The 25946-nt window shown below is 42.1% G+C and overlaps 1 protein-coding gene and 1 non-coding gene across 13 annotated transcripts in view; both read right to left on the bottom strand.

The window, feature by feature from the left end:
* Positions 1-25946, bottom strand: part of AAK1 (AP2 associated kinase 1) — a 193431-nt gene that overhangs the window by 38221 nt on the left and 129264 nt on the right. For 7 of the 12 annotated variants that reach the window (XM_055243318.2, XM_055243321.2, XM_055243320.2 and 4 more), the window contains exons 11-16: positions 24413-24567; positions 22536-22810; positions 18097-18375; positions 12571-12803; positions 10755-10912; positions 8877-8981 (exon numbers count right to left, since the gene is read on the bottom strand). In XM_055243318.2, the coding sequence (XP_055099293.1) occupies positions 8877-8981; positions 10755-10912; positions 12571-12803; positions 18097-18375; positions 22536-22810; positions 24413-24567 (1205 nt within the window). The remainder of the gene's footprint in view (positions 1-8876; positions 8982-10754; positions 10913-12570; positions 12804-18096; positions 18376-22535; positions 22811-24412; positions 24568-25946) is intronic. The other 5 variants (XM_055243319.2, XM_063617851.1, XM_063617850.1 and 2 more) reach the window with 1 other exon arrangement.
* Positions 23602-23733, bottom strand: LOC129463324 (small nucleolar RNA SNORA36 family). Its single transcript, XR_008651116.1, has one exon. It is a non-coding gene; the product is annotated as a small nucleolar RNA SNORA36 family (small nucleolar RNA).

Genomic DNA, 25946 nt, shown 5'->3' with positions numbered 1-25946 from the left:
CTAACATGTGTATAGGTACTTCCTATGTATCTATCACCCTCTTGAGGTCCTTTAAGGACTAAGTCCTACTGTATCACCATGATGTCTAATATAGTGATAGGTAGACACACAGAAAGGGGCAGAAATAGACTTCTTGCCTATTGCAAGGTTAGACAAGCCCTAATCTCTGTACTATACTTAACATACTATTAGCATTCATTCTATATTTGGCAAAATATAGATTTACAGAACTCTATACACCCTATGGAATAACAGAGCTTGACGTGGTCTCAGAATTTTTTGGCACAATTTTCTTATTTCCCCATAAAAGAAAATGAAGCCTAAACATTAAACACTAGCCAGAGGTAGGATCAGAAGCCAGGTTTCTTGGTTTCCACTTTATCATTCTTTTTATTTTTTTTCTCTAAGAGACTGAGGTCTTGCTATGTTAACGAGGCTGGACTTAAACTCCTGGGCTCAAGCGATCCTCCCACCTCAGCCTCCCTAGTAGCTGGGATTACAGGCATGCACCACCACATGCAGCTTTACATTATCATTCTTTTTTTTTTTTTTTTTTTTTGAGACGGAGTCTTGCTCTGTCGCCCAGGCTGGAGTGCAGTGGTGCAATTTCGGCTCACTGCAAGCTCCGCCTCCCGGGTTCAAGCAATTCTCTGCCTCAGCCTCCCGAGTACCTGGGATTACAGGCGCCTGCCACCACACCTGGCTAATTTTTGTATTTTTATTAGAGACGGGGCTTTACCATGTTGGTCAGGCTGGTCTTGAACTCCTGACCTTGTGATCCACCTGCCTCGGCCTCCCAAAGTGCTGGGATTACAGGCGTGAGCCACCGTGCCCGGCCATACATAATCATTCTTTACTTTGCATTTTAGTATTCAGTTTGTTCGTTAATTAAAATCTCATTTTGTTTGTCAGCTGTCTTTCTAGGAAAAAAAAGCCTCATTTTCTTCCTATAAAGTGGGTTTTTAAAAACCGTTTTATTTTGAAGTAATACAGAATCACAAGAAGTTCCTGCACATAGAGTCCTGTGAACCCTTCAACCAGCTTCCCCCAGTGGTGATGTCTTATATAAACTGTAGCCTGAGATCACCGACTCCGGCACAGTACCGCGGCCTTAGGCTCCTCGGTGCTCACCAGTTGTTATGTGGCCCTATTTGTGCATGTGTGTACTGTTCTTTTCTTCTCCCCTCAGTGCCGATGTTGCCCATACCTCTGGCTCTGGGACCCCACCCGCACCCACTGCTCTGTTCTCCCTCCACCCCACCCCACCCCACTCATGTCTCTCTGCCTCTTTTCATTTCGCTCCCTGGACATCCCTGTCTTTCTCAATGACCCCTGAATCCCTCCTTCTCAGCCTGAGTGGTGCTGGGTTGAATTTGGAAATCGTGGGACTCAGCATCCCCTCTACTACTCCCCTTGGCCTGGGCTATCAAATGTGGGACATTTCTTTTCACCTCTCTTGGCCTCAGTGTTCTGTCTGTAAAACAGGCTTGTGGAGGAGTCAAAGTGCTGGGCATGAGTGGGCATCACTGGCAGCATCTCTGTGGGCATCTGGCTCTGATTTCCTTCTTTCCCTGTCTTGGACTTTGCCTGTCTCTGAATCTTGGTCTCTCTCCAGTTCTGCCTCTGGCATGAGGAGGATGCTCTGGGGTCTACCGGGAAACTGTGATGAGATGGGAGAGTTTCCACCCCACCCACCTCTATTCCACATTTCTCGTAGTCAGTGGCTGACTGGGCCTCTTTCTCCCCACCTCCCCTGCCCCCGAGAGCCCAGTGCCCCAGTCCCTTGCCCTCGCCTACTCAGTACCCAGCATCTCTTGAATAGACTCTGCCACTGTCACAGCAGCCACCTCTGCCACCCTTAATGCTACCTCCTCAGGGCCAGCAAGATGTAGTCTGAGATGCATGATAAAGTGGAAGGCAAAGGTGGGATTGCTGGATGGACTGGCGACCTTTCCAGTCCCTGGAATCTGGCCGCCTCCTTTGCATCCTGGCTTCAAAGACATACGGCGCCTGCTTTCACTCCAGAGGCCCTTGAAATGTGGGAACCCAGTGCCCCAGGCCCAGATATGGAGGAGGCGGCATGTGTGATGCCTACCATTCCTCAGGTGTGCAGGAACTTCCCAGCCCCAGCTCAACTAGATGGGTAATAGGCAAGGGCAACAGGGACAGACTGGGGTGTTAATGTCCAGATGTGGCAGAAGGGAATGGGGAGGTGCAGTGGCATCCCCTTAGTAGGTAGCCTCCTCCATCACCTCCACAGCCATGTCCTACACAGTGGCTGGTCAGCCCCAGTGTGCCAGCAGCTGCTATCAGACCCAGCTCAGTGACTGGCACACTGAACTTTCAGGACGGTGAGTATCTGCCCTCTTCATCTCCAGGCCTGCCCTGGGAAATGGGGATGGGAGGGAAGGTCACCTCCAACCCCCACTGACACACTACTAACCCCATTTTTCTTCTCTGGACTCTGAATTCCCACTCTCTAACCCTCAGCCCTTCCTTGGACTTCCAACGCTCCTTGGGATCCTAATCTCACACCTTCCAACACTCAACTTCTTGGACCTTCAACCTTCTTCTAGGACCCCCAACTCCTCATTCAAACCGTATCTCTCAACCTTTAAAGCACTCCCTCCTGGGGCCCCTAGTTCCCTCTGGGACCTTCACTTCCTCCAACCTGTGTGTATAGTTCTTTGCAACTTGATTCTGCATATAGATTAGAATGAGCACCACTGCGATCATGATACAGAACTGTTCCATGAAACCAAAGACCTCCTCATTCTACTCCTTTGTAGTCACACCCACCACTTCTTCCTGTTACTATCCTTTGGAAACCACTATTCTGTTCTCAGTCTCTATAATTTTGTTATTAAAGTGGGTTTTAAACCAAGTTTCTTTAAAGGTAGAACGACGAAAGGAAGGATAAAATAACTGCTCTTAAGTCCCTGAAGTATTTTAAAATGACATAATGAAACATATTTAAAAGAAAAAAAGCAAACTGCAAAACTGAATACACGGTGTAAGTCATATTTGAAAAAAATTTATATGCAGAAATAAAATTCTAGATACAAATACTGTAAAATGTCAGCAAATGCTCTTCTCTCAAGGCAGGGTTATAAGATTTTATTTTCTTTACTTTGGGCCTTATTCATTTCTCCACATTTTTATAAATGAACATGTGTAACTTATACACAGGAAAACATATGAAAATAGAGGCACCATGTGAAGTTTTAAATATTTGCCTGTTTTTCCTCCAATGTATAGACACAGTCTGTCATTTTTGCAGCTTTTACCATACAAATGTTTAATATAGTCCCGTGCCATCCTCCCAAACCCATTATGACATTTCCTGCTTAGTTTCTCCTTTGATCAGTCAGAAGGTTTAAAATCTGTAAACAGTCTCAGTTCAGTTGGAAAATTTATAGAAAATGATGTCATCCTGCCCTTTGTACAAACGAGAGCAAATGAGTTCCTGGGATCTAGACATAATTTTCTTTCATTTGTAAAGAATGAAGGTGTCACAGAAAAGAAACATTTACACTGCGAACAAGAGAGAGGGGAAAATATCAAATGTTGATAGAAGAAGACCGAATAAACTGAGGAAACTATGAAGACACTTTTTAATGTTTATAAAAGCTTAGTGTTGCTGGTTTATGAGATTCCTGAGATGTGGTCATAACTACAGTTTTTGAGCTGGGCTACAGGTACAAATCTCTATTGTGTCATTCTCCAGCTGTGCCCTTGGGCAGGTGGTCTTTGTGAGGATCACCTGAGATAATGAGCAAGAAAAGCACTTACCCAGTGGGTTTAACATGCCTCATGTGCTTGCTACGTGTTCAATGTTATTACTGTCATAACTTTACTCAAATATGTGTTTGTGGCTGTGCCTTTAAGTCCCTTAAAAAAAATATATATATATATATATACACACACATACACACAACCATTTGCAGCCTTCAGAGTAAATATAAAGTAGTGGAAAGGCAGAAACAAAAACAAAATAAACCTCATTAAAAAACAGCTCACACAAACAATGAAACATAACCATGTGTAATAGATGAGAACTAGGCATTAAAACTGGGGTTGGTAGGGTGAGTAGATGGAAAATGATCAGGGACCTCGATTGTTAATGCTGGTGAATCCAAGGTCCTACGCTTTGGCACAAAGCAACCCTTCTTATTCATTCAACACATCTGTATGGAGCCAAACATTGTGCCAAATTCTGGGATTCGGCAGCAAAGAAGACTCTCAGGGCTTATTCTGTGACCCTCTTTCCAGACAAACTATATCCTACCCAGGTCCATGGCTAATCATCATTTTGATGTTCTATTTCAAGGACAACAGTCAATGCTTTACACATTTGATATGTTTGGTCAACTATGTGGCACATCAAACTTCAAGCAGCATGACCTGGTTTTGGAACATTTTCAAATTTCACCAAAATATCAATATACTTACAAAATTTACACAAACAAAGCTAAAAGTGAAACAAAAATTTTTAACTACTTAATAATGAAAAGCATAACTACAAAATAATAATGAGAATATCATACAAAGATTTATGAGCTATGGTTAAGCTCCACACAACTCCATTTTTTTTTTTTTTACTAGGGGAATACACACTCATTAGAAAGCATTCTCAATAAACAGTGTAATCTTCAAAGGTTGAAGCGAGGCAACTAGAGAAAGAGAAAAGAGGACATTGGAACATTTTCACATGACAAAGCCTCCCTGAAGATTATAATTAGCCTCCCTCCCCACTTTTGTGCTGGGTGAAAATGACTGTCAAATTGTGAAGAAAAACTTACAGCCCAAGTACTTTATTTTTTAAAAAAGAATTTTAAAATATATTACTATGTGTTCCTCTTAATATCACCAAATATAAGAAAAACAAGAAAATGGCCAGGCGAGGTGGCTCACGCCTGTAATCCCAGCATTTGGGAGGCCAAGGTGGGTGGATCACCTGAGGTCAGGAGTTTGAGACCAGGCTGGCCAATATGGTGAAACCCCGTCTCTACTAAAAATACAAAACATTAGCTGCGCATGGTGGCGTGCACCTGTTGTCCCAGCTGCTTGGAAGGCTGAGATAGGAGAATTGCTTGAACCCAGGAGGCAGAGGTTGCAGTGAACAGAGATCCCACCACTGCACTCCAGCCTGGGCAACAGAGCGAGACACCATCTCAAACAAACAAACAAACAAGAAAATGTAATAAAGATAAAAGCAAAAGTTAAAGAATAAAAAAGAGAACAGAAGATTTTATAAATCTAAGTGTTGTCTCTGAAAATATAATAAAACATCCAACCTCTAGCTAGAGTTACCAAGAAAAAGAGGAACACAAATACATACAATTAAAATTAATGTACACAGATGTTAAAAGATATATATATATTGTTGTACTTTAATGAAAAATTTTAAAACTGCAGATGATTTTCTAGGAAAAGATAATATGTGACATATGAAGAATGCTTACAAAATGAATCTAAAAGGCAAAGGACACAAACAATACAAATCTCAAAGAAATAAAAATGGGTCAGTAAATAAGGTTCTCTGGCCGGGCGCGGTGGCTCACGTCTGTAATCCCAGCACTTTGGGAGGCTGAGGCGGGCGATCACCTGAGGTCGGGAGTTCGAGACCAGCCTGACCAACATGGAGAAACCCTGTCTCTACTAAAAGTACAAAATTAGCCTGGTGTGGTGGCGCATGCCTATAATCCCAGCTATTTGGGAGACTGAGGCAGGAGAATCACTTGAACCGGGAGGCAGAGGTTGCAGTGAGCCAAGATTGTGCCATTGCACTCCAGCCTGGGCAACAAGAGCAGAACTGTCTGAAAAAATAAATAAATAAATAAATAAAATAAAAATAAGGTTCTCTGTCTACAGTCTTTGGCCTGGGCTGTGCTGGCTGGGTGGAGAAATGGCAGGGAAAATGACTCTCATTCACTATTAATCGAAATAAAATTTATATAGCTTTCTTGGAGTACAACTTGAAAACATGTATAAAAAACCTTAAAATATACATACTTTTGATTTAGCACATAGTCTCTTAGAAGTTATCTTAGAGAAACTGTAAAGGATATAAACAAAAATTTAGCTTCAAGAATATTTATATGGTGAAAAATTGGTAACAATGTAAATATTCATAAAAGGGGATATTAAATAAATTTTACCATTCTTCCATGAACAATCATATTGTAGATTAATATTTATTGACATGGAAACTGCTAATTTCCAGAGGACATTTAAAAATGAATAACAAACTGGGCCACAGACAGCCCTTCAGTATAGTTTACAGCAAAGACTGCACAGGCCATATTGGTCATAGCGCAATGAAAACATAACCTGAGTAACTTTTGGTTAAAGAAAAAATGGAAACTTCTATTTAAAAATATCCACAAAATAAGAATAAGAGAGTATTACATATCAAATATTATGAAATGACAACGATCTATTCAGAAATAAACTTATGAGGTTAGAAAAACTACTAACATTCCTAAAGAAAGCAGGCAGAAAGAATATACGATAAGGTTAAAAGTAGATACTAATCAGTATAATTAAAAAGATCACTTTTAGAAACATGCCAAATTCTATATCTTATAAAGAATACTTTCAAAAGCTCACATTCATTGCTGAAGTATTTATAATAGTAAATACTGAAATAAAGTTAACGTTAAAAAAGATGCAACTGGTTAAATACACTAGGATATATCATACATCTGGTGTATCCTAGAAGTTTTGTGTTTTTTTTTTTTTTTTTTTTTGAGACAGGATCTCACTCTGTTGCCCAGGCTAGAAAGCAGTGTTGTGATCTCAGCTCACTGCAACCTCTGCCTCCTGGGGTCAAGGGATCCTCCCACCTCAGCCACCTGAATAACTGGGACTACAGGTGTGTGCCACCACACCTGGCTAATTTTTGTATTTTTTGGTAGAGATGAGGTTTCACCATGTTGGCCAGGCTGGTCTCAAACTCCTGACCTTAAGCGATCTGCCCACCTCGGCCTCTCAAAGTGCTGGGATTACAGGCATGAGCCACTGCGCCTGGCCATATAATGGAAGTTAATGCAGGTACTTTTTAAAAATTATACTTTAACAAAATTAGCTGGGCATGGTGGCACATGCCTGTGATCCCAGCTATTCAGGAGGCTGAGGCAGGAGAATCGTTTGAACCTGGGAGGTGGAGGTTGCAGTGAGCCAAGATCTCACCATTGCACTCTAGTCCCGGCAACAAGAGTAAAACTCCGTCTAAAAAAGAAAAAAAAAAATTATATTTTAGGAGCTTCTTTAATGATGTAGGAGAAATGTGCCAGGTTCATTAAGTGAAAAAAATCAGGCTTCAAAATTACAAACCTGCACATTGTGCACATGTACCCTAAAACCTAAAGTATAAAAAAAAAAAAAAAAAAGAAGTAAAAAGCCAAAAAAAAAAAAATATATGACTATAAAGATGCATATCAGGTTGGGCGTGGTAGCTCATGCCTGTAATCCCAGCACTTTGGGAGGCCGAAGCAGGCAGATCACTTGAAGTCAAGAGTTCGAGACTAGCATGGCCAACATGGTGAAACTCCGTCTCTACTAAAAATACAAAAATTAGCCAGCCATAGTGGCACACACCAGTAGTCCTAGCTACTTGGGAGGCTTGAGGCATAAGAATTGCTTGAACCTGGGAGGCAGAGTTTGCAGTGAACTGAGGTTGTGCCATTGCACTACAGCCTGGGTGAGAGAATGAGACTCCATCTCAAAAAAAAAAAAAAAAAAAGAAGATGCATATCAGAGTCTCAGAGTCTTAATCAGGGGGCCAAAGAGTGTACAAAATTGTGGTCATATGGCCGGCCATGGTGGCTCACACCTGTAATCCCAGCACTTTCGGAGGCCAAGGCAGGCAGATCACCTGAGATCAGGAGTTCAAGACCAGCCTGGCCAACATGGTGACATCCTGTCTCTACAAACATACAAAAATTAGCCGGGCATGACAGCAGGTGCCTGTAATCCCAGCTACTCTGGAGGCTGAGGTGGGAAATCACTTGAACCCAGGAGGCGGAGGTTGCAGTGAGCCAAGATTGAGCCATTGCACTCCAGCGTGGGCAACAGAGCGAGACTCCATCTCAAAAAAAAAAATTGTGATCATGTGTATTCTGGTCAGGGAGACCTATAACTTTCATTAGATTCACAAAGATATCTGTGACTCTCAAAAGGTTAAATGCCTCTAACAGACATCAAAATAGCATCCTTGGGCTATCTCTTGGTGGTGAGGTCATGGAGAATTTTAACTTTCTTCTCTATAAATTACTAACTTTTATATAATCAAAATGTATAATTTTTTATTAATAGAAGGGAAAGTTTGTCTCTTATGATTGCTTCTATACTTTTAACAAAGTCTCATTAAAAGAAACCTCCCTCCTTTTTTAGAAGTCTCATTAAAAAATACCTCCCTCCTTCTCCCCAACAGCACATGCACACACACACACACACACACACACAGTTTAGAGGACCGTTAGATATAACAGAACATTTAATTTTTAAAATTCTTCAAGACATCTCAGAAACCTAAGAAATTACAAGCAATGAACACTGGGTGTTTCTTAAATCTAGAAATATTTGTTTAAGACGTGCCTGTGGACTAGAGAGAACAAGTCCTGCATATTACTGCCAGACTGTCCTGCCACTTTAATTCAAAGTGGTTCTAGATCTTTATCCCTTTTTGATCAGAAAGCTTTTGAATTTAAAAAAGTAAGTTTTAAATTAAATAGACCGTGAAAAAATAGATATATATACATGTTACTGCCAGGATTTGGATTTCACTGGCATGCTAGAGTTATCTGTGGAGTGAAAAACAGTGTGAAGGTAACAACAGTGAACCTCATGTTCCAGGTATTTGCCATACTAACCAGTTCCAGCAGAAAATGAGGTCGTAGCAAAAGCATCACCTTGGGTTGATTGAAAGCCTGGGATCAAACTCTCAGCTGAGCCTCCAAGCTTCTCGGGATGTTTGCCTAGAGAGACAAGACACCACTCAGTTCATTCTAGCAGAATCTTGTGAGGAACACACACATGACAGAAGTGAGGGGCATTCTCTCAACTGACTTCTGGACTTGACTACTTTTACTGCATTATGGCGACACATTCAAAGGTCCTTGTCTAGTCATTGCAGTAACTGAGAGAGCAGCTGAGAAAAAAAAGGAAATTGTTAAGAATCAAAAGAGAGCATGTCATCAGTTTTACAAGATGAAAAGGGTTCTGGAGATTGGTTGGTTGCACAACAGTGTGAATGTACTTAACGCTACGGAACTGCACATTGAATGCCTCCCACCCTCACTTGTAATCTATTCACTTTATACAGCTCTAATGAGTTTGATGATCTGCTTTCCACGTTGGAAGCAGTTTAGGAGAGCAAATGAGAAGAGGGAGTGGTGGAGATGGCAATAATGAGATGTTATGAGGGACAAGCATAATGACAGTGGCTTAATGTGAAAGCTGACAGCTGAACAGTAAGAAAAGGGAGAGGAAATTATTAAAACTCAGGGGCTTGTTATTTGGGTACAAAAATACTACAATTTTCAGTAGTCTATAGAGGTATTTCTATTTACAGTCCAGAATAACAAATATACAGTCCAGTATACATAACACTGAAACAAAGTTGCCAAAAAAGTTAAGTACTATGCCCTATCTTCTGTTTAAAAAAGCAAGAAAGTAATAGGAATTTTTTTCAACAGACAGGGTCTCACTCTGTCACCCAGGCTAGAGTGCAGTGGTAAATTCATAGCCCACTGCAGCCTCGACTTCTTGGGCTCAAGTGATCCTTCCACCTCAGCCTCCCAAGTAGCTGGGACTACAGATGTGTGCCAGGATGCCCAGCTAATTTTTTAAATTTTTTAGAGATAGGATCTTGGCATCTTGCCCAGGCTGGTCTTGAACTCCTGGGCTCAAGCGATTCTCTTGCCTCAGCCTCCCAAAGTACTGGGTTACAGGCATGAGCCACCACACCTGGATTTGAGTTTTAAAAGATTTCTATAAAATGATAGTTAAAGCCAAAATGTTTGGCCAATAGTTCATACCACTCAATTGGTTCTCATCATTCCTTTATCCTGCACCCTTATCTACATTGAGAGTACTCTTTTTATTAGAGTACTCTCTAACATTATTAGAATTATTAGAATTATGCATATTAGAATTTGTTCCAAGTGTGTGCATGTGCCTGTGTGTGTGTGTGTGTGTGTGTGTGTGTGTGTGTGTTTGTGTATGTGTGTCCTGCCTTCCAAAGTAGACTGTTCTTCAGGCAGAAGTATATCTTCTATTTAATCATCTTTCTGTGTAGTACAGTAATACAGAACTCTGATTATAGTGAAAGAAAGATTCAGTGTCCATGTGAAGGCACATTCATGGACAAGTAGTGGCAACTTTCTGGGACAATAAACCAACCTAGGATGAGGGAACCATCACACTCCTCCAAGGAGGGACCATGCCTGATGCTGTTATCCTGGACTACGTCACAAACCTTTTCTACAAGTTTCTTCCCTAGGCATCACATTCTCCTTGCTACCACCCACAATAGATCAGGATTTCCTGAAGATGAGGACTTCAGGGCCCACGGTAAAAATAAAAACCAATTTGTATGCATACTTTGAAATCAAACCTTATGCAAAGGCCCAAGCCTACGTTTCCACATGCATACCCTTCTAGAGTTACGATTCTTTCTCATTCCTGGTTATTTCTTAGCACAGAGAATCTATAATCAAGAAGCACAGAAAAAGACACAGCTTACTCACCTTCCCCCAGCTTGGCAAAGTCCTTGTTTAGCAGTTCTTCAGCTGTGAGTTTGGAGAAATTATCGTCATCGAAGGGATTCCACGTAGACCCTTCTGAAGGATTATAAACGTTTTGTTGAGAGGTCCGAGGAGAGCCTGATGGAGTGGTGGTTGCAGACCTAGGTAGGTTTCCACCCCCACAAAACAAAAAGATATAAAAGTTGAAGAAAACAAAAAGGGTCAACTTATTTTCTCTGTTTCAGAATCAAATTCTTTTCTGGGTCAAACCATCATTTTCCACCACAGTATTTTTTTTTTTCTGAGGCAGAGTTTTGCTCTTTCACCCAGGTTGAAGCACAATGGCGTGATCTCGACTCACTGCAACCTCTGTCTCCTGGGTTCAAGCAATTCTCCTGCCTCAGCCTCCCGAGTAGCTGGGATTACAGGCGCATGCCACCATGCCTGGCTAATTTTTGTATTTTTAGTACAGACAAGGTTTCACCATATTGGCCAGGCTGGTCTTGAACTCCTGACCTCAGGTGATCCACCTGCCTGCCTCCCAAAGTGCTAGGATTACAGGCGTGAGCCACTGCGTCTGGCCCACAGTGTTTTCCTAAAAGCGCTTTCCACAGCACCTAAACAATTTCCACAGATACCCATTCCACTTTGTGAAGTGAATGTCTCCTTTCCTTCCTGACTCACTACCTCCCAATACTTTCTTAATCTCTTGCTTAGGTTTTTAGTCTTATCTACAAGTTGTTTCAGTTTAGGATCTAAAAGCAACCTATTCTTAGACTTGTATATCTTGTGGTGACCACCATAACATCCACAATAACTGACCCCTGGAAGGGCAGGAAAGAGGTCTATTTAGGCTGCCTCTCATCTCTCAGGATCCAGCATGCATACAGTTAAGGGTCACCATCACAATTAAAAAGAAGTAAAGACAGTTACCACTACTTTGTGCATCTAAATATCATTATATAATTTTCTTATAAAGTCTCTCTTAACTTCATTGAAAGATTTTAACTTTAGAGTGCATGGTTCCAAGACAGTTAAGGGTCTGAAACTGCATTTACTCAACATTCATCAAAATCCGCCTCTCAGGCACAGAACCAGTCACTGGATTTCCAAAGGTTGACTAAGACATGGTCATTGTCTTGGAGAACTCACAAACCAGTTCGGTCAGACATACAAATAATTAACGACAATACAATGTCATACAAGCTCAAAAAAAGGTTCAGATAAAAATTATATATCATATCAGAGGAAGGGTCAAGGAAAAGTCAACCTCTGACATGGATCTTGATGAATAAATGAACATTCCCTAGGTGGGCAAGGAGGAGCGCAGCAGTCCCAGGAGAGGGTATAGGAGGAACAAAGGACTCGGGAAGGTGAAGAGTGGCAAGTCTGCCTGTGAAACACAATAGGCCCTGCTGTGTTAAGCAGTGTGCTCAGCTATCATCCGACAGGTCATGAGGAGCCAATGAAAGACTTTTCAGCGTGGAGAGACTCGGTCAGATCGAGAGTTCAGAGAACACACTGTAGACCATGGAACAGGTGAGAGAATGAGAACAGTGGGCCAAGTAGGAAAAGATTTCTTAAGATTAGTATGGCCCATGCACTAAAGACAAATTCACAGCTGCTCATTAAACACAAGTACATGCAAGAAGAAACGAGCCAGAAAAATAAACAAACCAGAAAAATAAACAAACACAAGTACACACCACTGTATTTGCATTACACACATCTACACAATTATGCAAAGAATCACACACTAACAGCCGCAGGCAAACCTTGCCCACAGGGGGAAGAACAACAAAGAGGAAGCACCACATACTTGGACTTATTGAGACTGGCCTCAGCTGCAGCTGCCTGGAGCAGCTGGGTTGATTTGCTGGCAGGGACCCCAAAGACTGCACTGTGGGTTACGTCACTGAGAATACGCCTGTGCCCAGCACGTTGGGTTTTGGGGGATGAGGGTGGAGTGAGAGATCCAACTTTCTGCCCCTGGACGGCAGGAGGTGGGGTTGTCTGAACCTTTGGCTGTTGTCTTACTGGGGCTTGAATCTGCTAGGAAGAGAGATGGAAAGTGTTTCATTAAATAAAAAAAAAAAGTTAAAGGAAAAACAAAGAGGTAAGCGTCACAAAAAAAAAAAAAAAATGCCACATAAGCACTAACATGAGACTGAAATGGCTACGTTTATCAATAACGCCCAGAAAGAAAAATCCAGGCTTTGACAATCTGTGCTGCAACTTTGAGACTGATAACAACATGGTATTTGCCTGATACACATAAATTTCCATCTACATCAGTGATAATATATAGGGTAACCATATGTTAACCATATTCAGCTCAAAGCATAAGAATGCAGAAGCTATTCCACCTGTAAAGATCTAGAATTTATCATAAAGGACCACTTTCTATTTCTGGAGTCACACACAAACTCATTCAGAATGCTTCCAAAGGGCAGGCAATAGATCCTATCACTACAGGTAGAGGCCAATGAAGACATATCTCCAGCGAAACACATTTAGGCTGAATGACTTCTGCTAAGAGATTCCCCACTCTCTGCCATAGCGAGACCACAGGTTGGGAGTGAGTCAGAGAGAATTCTACTGTGATTAATAAATGTTACTGCTTGTTTGTTTTAAACTTTTATTTTAGGTTCGGGGGTACACGTGCAGGTTTGTTATACAGGTAAACAGGTAAACTCCTGTCATGGGGGTTTGTTGTACAGATTATTTTGTCACCAAGGTACTAAGCCTATTTTTTCTGATCCTCTCCCTCCTCCCACCCTCCACCTTCAAGGAGGCCCCAGCATCTGTTGTTTCCCTCTTTGTGTCCATGAGTTCTCATCATGTTGCTCCCATTTGTAAGTGAGTGCATGTGCTATTTGGTTTTCTATTCCTCCAATAGTTTGCTAAGGATAATGGCCTCCAGCTCCAACCATGTTCTTGCAAAGCCTCCCTCCTCCTTCTTTTTAATGGCTGCATAGTATTCCATGGTGTATATGTACCACGTTTTCTTTATCCAGTCTCCCATTGACAGGCATTTAGGTTGATCCCATGTCTTTGCTATTATGAATAGTGCTGCAATGAACATACACACGCATGTGTCTTTATGGCAGAACAATTTATATTCCTTTGAGTATACACCAGTAATGGGATTGCTGGGTTGAATAGTAGTTCTGTTTTTAGCTCTGTGAAGAATCACCACACTGCTTTCCACAATGGTTGAACTAACTTATACGCCCATCAAGAATGTATAAGCATTCCCCTTTTTGTTTTGTTTTTAGGTCTCTTTATTTCATTGATGGGATGGGTATATAAGATCCTATTTCTGTGGCAACTCCTAAGAAAATATATAGCATTAGTTTAGTGGGATTAACTTGTTTCAATCTTCAGTTTGCACATAATATTGAAGAACTGGCAGAGAATATAAGAAGAAGAAAGAAAAAAAGGTATTGATGATGACTGAGCTAATAACACAAGGACTCTTGTGATGTGGGCCATTTTCAAAACAGGCCAAACTGCCACCACAGAACAACATACAGGTGAGAACATCCTTGTGACCACATGAGTGGTCCTTAAGCATAAGTCACCTATATCAAGGAAAATGAACAAAAAATGTTAAGAAAGCCACCCAACCCCTTTCCTTTACGCTATCAGCCTAGAGATAAAATAACTTTGGATATAAAATGCCCCAGGGATTTCACCATCCCTTCCCTCCAGTCCCTCCTCTCAGATTAGAGTTGCTGCTCCACACTGCAACTCAGTTCAGCTGCAGTCTCAGTGTCCACAAAGGCAGGCCCTGAGAGAGTTTAAGGAAACTAGACTATCCAGCTACCTGGGTCAGATGCTTCTAGCTTGGGATATTGACTGCCCTCATCTTGTCCTCAGGACTTGGAAAATTTATTAAGGCAGACTATGTACACGTGTCAGTATTCCATCCACTTAACCGACAGGCTGAATGTTACAATATAAGGTTCTAATATCAATCAGAGGTTAGAAGGGTAACAAAGCTGCCCTGCTGAAGGAGAGGCAGAGTGCTCTGTGAAGACAACCACAGCTCCAGCTCCACAACTTCCTCTGGGGGTCCAGAGCTGTGCCTGTAACAGCTGGCTGAATACTACCACACATAGCGGTCAGAGGGCTTTGAGGACACACTGAATGGGCTTATTTCATGAGACATCCATTAATCTGAAAAGAATACTAAACTGTTGGGTCCCTTTATTTTGAAGAGTCCAGTGACAACTCTATTCTGAGATGAAGGACTGGAGGGAAGGGATGGTGAAATCCCCAGGGCATTTTACATCCGAAGTTGTTTTGTCTCGAGGTTGATGGCATAAAGGAAAGGGGTTGGGTGGTTTTCTTACCACTTGGAGAACATTTTTCTCTTCTGTTCTCCAAATGCAGCACACTGAAGATTAGATGCCTCCTTCAGGACACCTTGCCCTATAACAGCCATCTACAGACACTAAGTGGTTTGTACCTGTTCAGCTACGCCTCCTAGCAAACCTGGCAGACAGTTCGACTTCCACTTAGAATCAAAGAATGTGAGAGTTTAAAGGGACCTTAGAAAACGCAGATTTCAACTCCTGTACTGAGGCCAAGTGCTCATTCAAGGTCACAGGGTTAACTGGAAGCAGAGCCCATGTCTCCTGACTGTGGCTCAGGACTCTTTTCTGCCCCATGATGTCATCCCATCCAAACAGGATTGGAAAGTGGGAGGAGGGACAGAGAGACCACAGGAGAAGGAATAAAAAGACTCGGATGTCTATTTTGCTGAAGATTTTAGAAAAAAATGTAATTATAAAAGGAGTATAATCACATCAAGAAATGTAAGAATACAGAAAATAGACTTCTATTCCATCGCTCTAATACAACTAGATACAATTCTTATCTTTTTGGTACCTTATACTTTAAGTCTCTTTTCAAGTATGTAGTTTTTCCATAATTTCACAATTCCTTTAACATTACCTAATGAGCATTTCTTTTCATACTGTTGTACAGACTTCATAACTATGCTTTTTAATGGCTGCACAGTTGGGTTCCTCAGCAATTTAGGTTGCTTCTTTGGGCTATTATTAATAAGACTGCAATAAACATCTAGGGCATATGGCCATTTTCCCTTTGCTAATTATTGCTTTAAGATGGCTACAGGGTACACTTTACCTTCACTCACTTGCTTCTCTAGATTAGCCCCGCCAAGAGTCAGCGGAGACAGAGATGGGTCAAAGCTGAGAAGCTCTATGGCTCCCGGCCAAAGCATGGTCTACTTCTGTTTCCTCTCTGTTCCCAAAACCAACTACCCCAGAGCAAAGTGTTCAAAGTATTTTTTCATCCAGAGAACATGGAGAAAGTTCATAACTCATTCCCAAGGGAGTAGACACTTTTGTCTAGGAGAAGTATAGGGGAACCTCATAAGAAGTGTAGTCAGTAGTAGTTGATCATTTTATCACCCTGGATGAGCATTTGTTATAATTAAACTTAAACACAGATCAGGATTCTTTGATTCTTGCCCCAGCTCCACTACCATCAGTTTGTATGTCTTGGGCAACCACTTTCTAGTCTATGCCTCAGTTTCCAATTCCGCAAAATGAGGAGGCTGAACTGGATAATTAAGGTCCCTTCTAGCTATATCATGTACTAATTTTTTTAAAAACTCTTTTTCCATGAACAAGAGGAACTTTATCTCTTGTTAAAAATACAGAGACTCACTGTCTACTCCACACTTGCAGGAAGTCTGAGTTGTTTTAGAAACGAAGGTGTAAAGACACTAAACACACACTTAGCTAAGACTTAAAGAAGACAATCTACGGCACTGCTTCGTTTCGAAGGGATGTAGGTTTTCTGGTTTAAGACGGGAGACAAAACTCTATTAGAAATCAATCCTCAGAAAGATGGTTTCTTTTTCTTTTGAGATGGAGTCGTGCTCTGTGGCCCAGGCTGGAGTTCAGTGGCACGATCTCCGCTCACTGCAAGCTCCACCTCCTGGGCTCACGCCATTCTCCTGCCTCAGCCTCCCGAGTAGCTGGGACTACAGGTGCCTGCTACCACGCCCGGCTAATTTTTTTATTTTTATTTTTAGTAGAGATGTGGTTTCACCATGTTAGCCAGGATGGTCTCGATCTCCTGACCTCGTGATCTGCCTGCCTCGGCCTCCCAAAGTGCTGGGATTACAGGCGTGAGGCCACTGCGCCCAGCAGAAAGATGGTTTCTTACTTTTCCTTTGTTCCTCTAGTAGTTAGACTTCCCTGGGAGTAACAGGGTAGCTGTGACACTCTATCAGCTGCGCATGCAAAATGTCTTTTTCTTCTTTTTTTTTTTTTTGAGACAGAGTCTCGCTCTGTCGCCCAGGCTGGAGTGCAGTGGTGCAATCTCGGCTCACTGCAAGCTCCGCCTCCCAGGTTCACGCCATTCTCCTGCCTCAGCCTCCCGAGTAGCTGGGACTACAGGTGCCCGCCACCACGCCCGGCTAATTTTTTTTTTTTGTATTTTTAGTAGAGACGGGGTTTCACTGTGGTCTCGATCTCCTGACCTCGTGATCCGCCCGCCTCGGCCTCCCAAAGTGCTGGGATTACAAGCGTGAGCCACCGTGCCCGGCCCAAAATGTCTTTTTCTAACACCATAAAATTTTCTATCACTGTCACTCAGAAAAATATGAGTACAGAAAAAAATCCACTTATCAAAGGCCAAAGCATGATGTGCCTGTGTGTGTTGAAACTGTAGAGGACAATCACAAGAGGGGTTCTGATGCCATACTCAACCAATATCTAAAAGTGGACATGCCCAATTCCTAAACTGACAAGATGGCTCAAATGACTGGATACTCAGATGCTCTGGTACCCAGGGGGATTACACCAGGGTGAATGGTCCCAGGTAAGCAGGCCCTTGATGGGAGCTGCATGGTAAACTTAAATAATGTGATTAGTAATGTCATCCAAGACAAAGAATAAACACAACATGGAGGACTCAGGGCCTGGAAAGGGCACAATGGATCAAACTGCCCCTTGAAGAAGAGAAAGGGATTAGCTTTAATCCTGCCTAGGTCCTTGACTGTTCAAAGTGACACTGACAGAGATGATGAACAGATCTTCCTGCTAGCCTAGTTTCAGAGTGATAAAAATTAAGAAGGCTCTTCATCAGTAGCCTAGAATTATTTTTTTTAAAAACCTCTATCTTCTACAGAACATCTCATACTATTCTTGGATATATCAAGGAAAGATCAAATATCTGAACCACCCAGGTGGGAAAGCAACCTGGCCCCTCATCAGCTGCTGCCATCTTTCCCACCCTTCCCCTAGCTCTCGCTGCACATTCCTCTGCTGCTTTTGTGCCCTGAGCTCTGGTTGATTCTTACCGCTGGCTCCTGGGCAGGGGCTGGCTGTGGGGCTGCAGCTGGCTGTGGCTGGGGCTGCTGTCCTGCTGCCACAGTGGGCTTTTGCTGCAAGGCAGCCTGCTGAGTCATCAGCTGTTGTTGATGCAGGGCTGTGGCCAGCTGTTGCTGTTGCTGTTGTTGTTGCTGCTGCTGCTGCTGCTGGTAAAAATTCTGCATTAGCTGCTGTTGAGAGCCTCCTTGGGACACCACAGGGAACTGAGCAATTGCTGGTTGCTGGGTTGCTGGATGTACTGCCTGAAACTGAGCAAGAAATGAGGAGATGAATAAGGGCCTGTCCCAGAATAGTCACAAAAGACAAATGTCTCAATAACAATGAAGACCAGTGCTAAAGCCAAAGGCAAGGGCAAGTAGAAAAGTCTTGAGGCTAGGCCTAAAATCTCATGATAGAGACTTCACGGCATTAAAATACAACATAGCAGCAGTCCCTTACACTGCTAGGCTCCATCCATTGCACCAGGCTGCCTCCTGCACTACAGACTGGCCTTCCAAGTGGGTTTCTGGGCCTTGCCTAAGGGAAGCTATCTGACTAAACATCATGTGACTCCATAAGCTAGAGTACAGCAGGAGCTAATAAACGATCTCCTAATCATAGAGGTTATTCTTCTTATAAAGGGATTTGAAGTAGCGAAGATTAAAATGCTTCCCTACCTCAACAGGATGAAGCAATGATGACACTGAAAAGAATAACCTAAATGTTAACTCAACTATTAAGACTCATCTCAAGTCTTACTAAAAATTATTTCCCAAGAGCTCCATTTTTATTAAGCTTCCTTAAACATTCAAAATAGCCAGTATACTCTATGACGCTTCCTTTTGTTTGTTTGAGATAGTGTCTTGCTCTGTTGCCCAGGCTGGGATGTAGTGGTGCAAGCAATCTCGGCTCACTGCACCCTTGACCTCCTGGGCTCAAGTGATCATCCCACCTCAGCCTCCTAAGTAGCTGGTATCACAGGTGCACACCACCATGCCTGGCTAATTTTTTTTCTTATTTTTTGTAGAGACACAGTCTCACAATGTTGCCTAGGCTGTCTCGACCTCCTGGGCTCAAGCAATCCTCCCACTTCGGCCTCCTAAAGTGCTGAGATTACAAGCATGAGCCGTTGTACCTGGCCCACACTTCTTATATGTCTCTCTAATCCCCACTGTTAGGGGCTATGTGCTACATACACAAACAGAGCTCAGAATAAGGGTCTGCTGATGAACTAAGGTCAAGACTGTATCTTTGAACATCCTGTATACTTTATGTAGTTATTAGAGTCAATTGGGAGGACACTGTTTGTCTACTGGAGCAAAGTTAAAGGGTTAACAAATTAGACGATGTCAAAAAAAAATAGCTGCCTACTTATAACAGCAAAATAGTGGAAACAACCCAAATGTCTATCAACAGGAGACTGGCTGATTAAATATACTATGATAGATATATCCTGAAGGAAATATCCAATAGAATACTCTCAAGTTGTAAATAAGAATGAGCAATACCACTATATATGGGTTGGTGGGGATGGACTTTTGCAGATTTAACTTTGAAACTATGTAAATGTTTCACATATCCACAAAACAGAATTAAACTAAAATTTAAAAAGCAATAACTAAAAATCAAAAGCAAAACAAAGCAAATAAACTGGTGTATCAAATTGGTAGCTGAACGCTCCAGAAAATAAGGTGCTAAACATTCTAAGGGTAAAATAGGCAAGGAAATCTTAGACTATTTTCAGTAATCATATGGTTATTGCTATCTTAAAACGACAGAGCAATTAATTATCTATGTTAATGCTGTTAAGAATCAAGATTTCCAGATAAAAATACAACAAAATCCAAGAAGTTAAACAGAAATCCAGTAATTACAAATCCAAATTAGGAATATAAATCTGAATTCATAATGCCTATTCTCTAACAAAACAAAACAAAACATATTTTCTAATTGTCCACTGAGAAGGCCTAGAAACAACAACCAATCCATTAGGCAAATGGTATCTCTAGCATCAAAACTGTGGTTTCTAAACATTATTTCCACTAAAAAGAAACAGAGCTCCTAAGAAAAATGGATGATTTCAAGTCAAGGGCAGCATGATCCTAGATAGCAAGGAAATCATTAAAGACCACTGGAGTTACATCCAAAGGATTTAGGAGCCAATTTGAAGAGACTTCCACTGGCCAAAGTTGGGGCAATCTGAGCTTTAAAATAAATAAATTTTTTAAACTGCAATATGCCAGGCATGGTGGTGTGCACCTGTAATCCCAGCTACTCGGAAGGCTGAGGCGGGAGGATCACTTGAGCCCAGGAGTTCTGGGTTGTAATGTGCTACTCTAGTTGGGTGTCTGCACTAAGGTCAGCATCAGTACGGGGACCTCCCAGGAGCAGGGGACCACCAGGTTGCCTAAGGAGGGTTGAACCAGCCCAGATTGGAAACGGAGCAGGTCAAAACTCCAAGGCTGATTAGTAGTGGGATCCTGCCTGTGAACAGCTACTGCACTCCAGCCTGGGGAACACAGCAAGGCCCCATCTCTAGTAAAAACAACAAAAAAAAGGAATGTATTCAAAGATATCAAATATGTTAAAATCTAAGAATTCCTAATGATACTAAACTAAACAAAACAAAAACCTCACTGTTCACCTTTGGATGACAAGAGGGAACAAATTTATTACTCCAAAAACTAGTGAACAAAAGGAAAGAATTAAGCGTTTTTCCTGCCTTTTCTGTACAAACAGTACCTCAGGGTAGCTAAAGAACTGATGAAAAAATTTCTTCATGGAAAACATCCAGCCCTCAAATGAAGAGGGAATGTTAGAATATCATTGTGCCATCCCTGATGAATTAAGGAACTTGGGAAATGATCAGCAATGGCTGCTAAGCTAATGGGGAACATTAAACAAACAGATCAGACAGACAACACTTCAATACACTGATTGATCTTTTTCCTTTCCTTTTTTTTTAAATATATTTTTGGGAAACGCAGTCTTCAGGGAAATCTGAAAGTACACGCTCCCTGATCTTAATATCAGTGAAATAGAGGCCAGTGAGACATTACAGACCTCCTGATATGACAAAACAGGAAGAACAAAGAACTGTCAAACTGAATCAAATACTGAGTAAGCCTCAAGAAATTACCAGTGTACACGGAAGATGGTCAGACACATCAAATGACACCACAGCATGCAATTAGCTAAACCCAGAATGCCAAAAATTCCACGGGACAAATAATCCAGTTTCTCCAAAAAATTAAAAGACAAAAAGCAAAAAAAAAAAAAAAAAGAGGAGAGGGAACCTGTGGATAAAAGGGGACTTAAAAGATATATCAGCCAGCCGCATAGGCTAATGTGTGTAATTCCAATGCTTTGGGAGGCTGAGGTGGGAGGATGGCTTGAGGCCGGGAGTTTGAGACCAGCCTGGGCAAAATAATGAGACCCCCATCTCTACCAATAAAAATTAGCCAGGCATAGTGGCACATCCTTATAGTCCTAGCTACTTGAGAGACTCAGCTGGGATGATCACTTGAGAAAAGGAACTGGAGGTTGCAGTGAGCTATAACTGCACCACTTCACTCCAGTCTGGGAAACAGAGCAAGACCATATCTCCAAAAAAACAGATACACTCATCATTATAAAATGAATACATTCATAGTAAAAAATGTGAAAAAATATATGAAAAGATAATGGAAAACAATATAGACCAACTAAATACAATCTGTTAGTATTGGATACTAATTCAAACAAGCCAACTTAATTATGAGATATCAGAAACAGTTAAACACTAATGGATATTTGATAATAAGAAACTTGTTATTTTTCCTCTCTTATGATAATGGTGTTACAGTTATATTAGAAAAGAGAAGGAAAAAAAGCAATCCTTAAAAAAAATAGTTTTTTTTTTTTTTTTTTTTTTGAGACAGAGTCTCGCTCTTGTTGCCCAGGCTGGAGGGCAATGGCGTGATCTCGGCCCACCGAACCTCTGCCTCCTGGGTTCAAGCGATTCTTCTGCCTCAGCTTCCCAAGTAGCTGGGACTACAGGCTTGTGCCACCATGTCCAGCTAATTTTTGTGTTTTTAGTAGAGACGGGGTTTCATCATGTTGGCCAGGATGGTCTCAATCTCTTGACCTCGTGATCCACCTGCCTCAGCCTCCCAAAGTGCTGGGATTACAGGCGCGAGCCACTGCACCCAGCCAAAAAATAGCTCTTGTACTGATGTTCCTCAATCAGATGACAGATTCCTCATGGCCTGAGTAAAAAGGTGAAAGGAGTGTGCGTGATGGATCTGCTTCTCAATGCTTTAGTATCTACGTCTATGAGAAACAGTGATGTAATGTTTAATGGCTCTCTGGGAAGATACCTTTACCTAGTGGGCCTTTTCACAGTCATGACTCAGATATGCAAGCAAGGGCCACACTCTGACCACCTTACCTGCTGAGTCTGGGCCTGCTGCTGCTGCTGCTGGTAAAACGTGCCTGCCGGCTGCTGCTGTGGTGGCGGTGGCTGTTGCTGCTGCTGTTGCTGCTGCTTGAGGAAGAGTTGCTGCTGGTGCTGGGGTGTGGCCTGGGCCTGAGTGGAAGGCGTCTGCTGTGGAGTGGGAGGAGCCTGTGGCTGCTTGGCCTGAGTTTGTGGCAGAGGCTGGCTGGGTGGGGCTTGGGGTTTTGGTTGGGGAACACTGGCTAAAATGCCAGGCTGATTGCTGGATCCTGCAATGAGAATAAAGTCCATGTAAGGGTTCCAAATGCTTCCACACAAAAATGGCTTTCTGTCTTGCCAAAACAATTAATAGGGGGTGACAAGTGTGCAGAGTATCCCAAGATTCATGTGCTCCTCACTGTCTTTCCACATGCTCTGTCCCACCTGGAATGTCTTTCTATCTTCTTGCTAAATTATGTGCTTCAAATTTTTCAAAACAAGGTTCAATATTGCCTCCTTAAGAAAGTCTTCCCTTATTAATCATCCCATTTAGTCAATCACAACTTTAGTTGGCATCCCAAGTGTCTACATATTCAACTGGCCTTTGGTATGTATGCACAAGCTTTGCCCCTCTTGGCATGCAGCATGACAAAATCATTCCCTGGTGTTTTACATGTAGCTTATCCCAGTCTGTATAAGTAGATGGCCACCAAATTCACCAAAAGCAGCTTCCTGGTAGGGTTCAGTTACTCGATATTTTGGATCAATCCTTTTTAAGAAACAAAGCTCATTTCATTAGAAACAGAATGCCAAAACATGAAGGGGCATTAGATGCTTCAAGAGACAAAGCATTAAAGAAACAATATTCTTCTGTGAATGTCAAAAGAGAGGAGTCTTGTTTCTATTTTTTTTTTTTCAGGCATGTATGAAAATAATTCAGTTTCTTTGTATCTCAGCCCATCAGACCCCAAACTTCCTAAAATTGAAAGTAACTTGTCTGCTAGTCCAAGCTCTTCAGCCACTTCAGTCCTGTCTCTTCCAGGCATCTTTAACTGTTGATGTATTAGACCCAAGCAGGCATTTTTGTAGGCTGGGAGGCAAATGAATAAAATAATGTTTTCTACCCAATCATCTCCCCTAGCCCATTTCAATGTCCCAAAGTTTAATTAACAGAACAGGGAAGCTGCCCTGGACTGAACTCAACACTTTGGAAGAGTCTTATTTTTTTAAAGGCAAAGGGAAATATATGAAATAAAGAGGGAGGATAAGGTTCCAAACTGCAAAAATCAGGGACAAGTCTAGAAAAAGCGACAACAGGCTTTAGTGGTTTTGGAGATCCATCTCAGAATTCAAGGAGGCCTCTCCTTTTGCCAGCCATTTGCCATACAATTTCTTTTCTTTTTTTTTTTTTTTTGAAACGGCGTTTCACTCTTGTCACCCAGGCTGGAGTGCAATGGCCCGGTCTTGGCTCACTGCAACCTCTGCCTCCCAGGTTCAAGCGATTCTCCTGCCTTAGCCTCCCCAGTAGCTGGGATTACAGGCGCACACCACAATGCCTGGCTAATTTTTTGGTTTTTTTTTTTTGGGTTTTTTTTTTTTTTTTTGAAAAATGGGGTTTCATCATGTTGGCTAGGCTGTTCTTGAAATCGAATTCCTGACCTCAGATGATTCACCCGCCTTGGACTCCCAAAGTGTTGGAATTACAGGCGTGAGCCACCACGCCCGGCCACTGCCATACAATTTCAATGGCAGCTTCCTCCCGTTCCTCGAGGAACACTGTTATCTCTATGTGCCTCTGGATTCCAATCCTAAAGCAAACCAGGCTTTCCGTTTCCTGTTGTCCAGAATAACAAAAGAGGTATATTGAGTTTCAAACCAATCTAGATACAAACCTGCAGCCTGAGGTGGCGGCTGAACAGTGGCCCTCTTCCGGGGTGTCAGGGCTGGCTGGATGGGAAGGATTCCTGGGTTTGGCTGAGTCTGCCCAGCTTTAGGCCTCTGGCGGGGTGCAATTGAAGTCTCTGTGGTGGGAATGGGATCTGTCAGTCTAGAAAGGGAAAAGAGAAAGTTTCATATTAAAGTATGGGAAAATGGAAGGGGGTGGGCAGAGGACACAATGCTTCTGCTTCCACACTGACCCAAATCTTCCAGGTCTGTTTAATTGACGCTTCCCAAAGGATCTCCCACAGGATGCCATTGTTACTAGACCTTCTGAAAACAGGCTTGGTGGGCAAATAGATTTTTAACACACTGATAAAAATATACTGAGTGGCTCTCCTTCTAGCAGAACTTTTCATGTGTGAATATGCAAGGAGAATCTCAAAAAGAATGCTATCTAGAATGCATTCTCTTTGCATTCTCAAGCTTATTTCCTCTTGTGGCCCTTTAACTAGTACCTCCTAGGACTTCCCAAGATAACCTTTGGGTAATAATGCAAAGAGGGGTTTGAGGCACATGGTTTTCAGATGCAAAGAGAATTCAAACTTGGCTGCAACTAGCTGTCAAAGTGGTCTCTCTAAAATGAAAAGCATGCAGATGAGTGAATCCAACATGGGAACTGGAAGGAAAAAGTAAATAATTCAAGTCAAAGGGTTTACAAATGGGAAGCGTCACAGAAACTCCATTTCTTCCAATATACATACTATCTTTTTTCCACAGTAACGAAAGTTTTAGCTGGGCACAGGGTCACCCAGAGTAAAAATCACATTGTCCAGTCTCTTTTGAAAATAGGTGTGAACCTGTTTCTAAGTCCTAGCATTACATGAGATGTAAGAAGATTATCATGCGGCAGTTTCCAGAAACCATAAAAAATAACTGGTTCAAGTCCTCTGTCTTCTTCTTTGACTATTCCTTGATCCTGCTGCTAGGAGCAGAGATGTTGCCATATTGATCCATGCAGTCATAGCTACACTGTAGGAATGGTGACGTGGTTAGCTTGAAGAAGTCTAGATCCCTGAGGGCCTCATGGAGCAGAACTGCCATGCTGGCCTTGGACTACTTACCTCCAGACTTTGTTTACTTGAGAGAAAAAAAATAAACATCTATCTTCTATACACAGCTGTCATTTTGGACTTTCTGTAATTCACAGCCAGATCGACACTTTCAAACTAATATAGGGCAGACTGCTTGCTCCCTGTGAGGGGTGCAGAAGCCCAGGTGCTAACTTCCACTCATTTACAGCAGTCCAGGCAGCTAGCTACTACTTAACTCAGATCAGAGTTGGCCGTCCTTTGAAACTCCACTTTACAGAGTATAACTGAGGTTAGGCCAAAATTAATAAGTTTCAAGAATATTTCCAAAGCATGTTTTGTCAAAATATTTCCAAAACTGCCTCCATGAATGTAAAACAGGAAGCAAAGCAGCTGGCCTCATGTCCTTCCCATGACATACCTCCAAGGTCCATCTGGGCCCAGAAACTTTGCACTG

The sequence above is a fragment of the Symphalangus syndactylus genome, chromosome 14 (genome assembly GCF_028878055.3).
Source record: "Symphalangus syndactylus isolate Jambi chromosome 14, NHGRI_mSymSyn1-v2.1_pri, whole genome shotgun sequence".
NCBI classification, from domain to species: Eukaryota; Metazoa; Chordata; class Mammalia; order Primates; family Hylobatidae; genus Symphalangus; species Symphalangus syndactylus.
The sequence above is the reverse complement of the archived record's forward strand: the minus strand, read 5'-3'. Positions and strand labels throughout refer to the sequence as shown.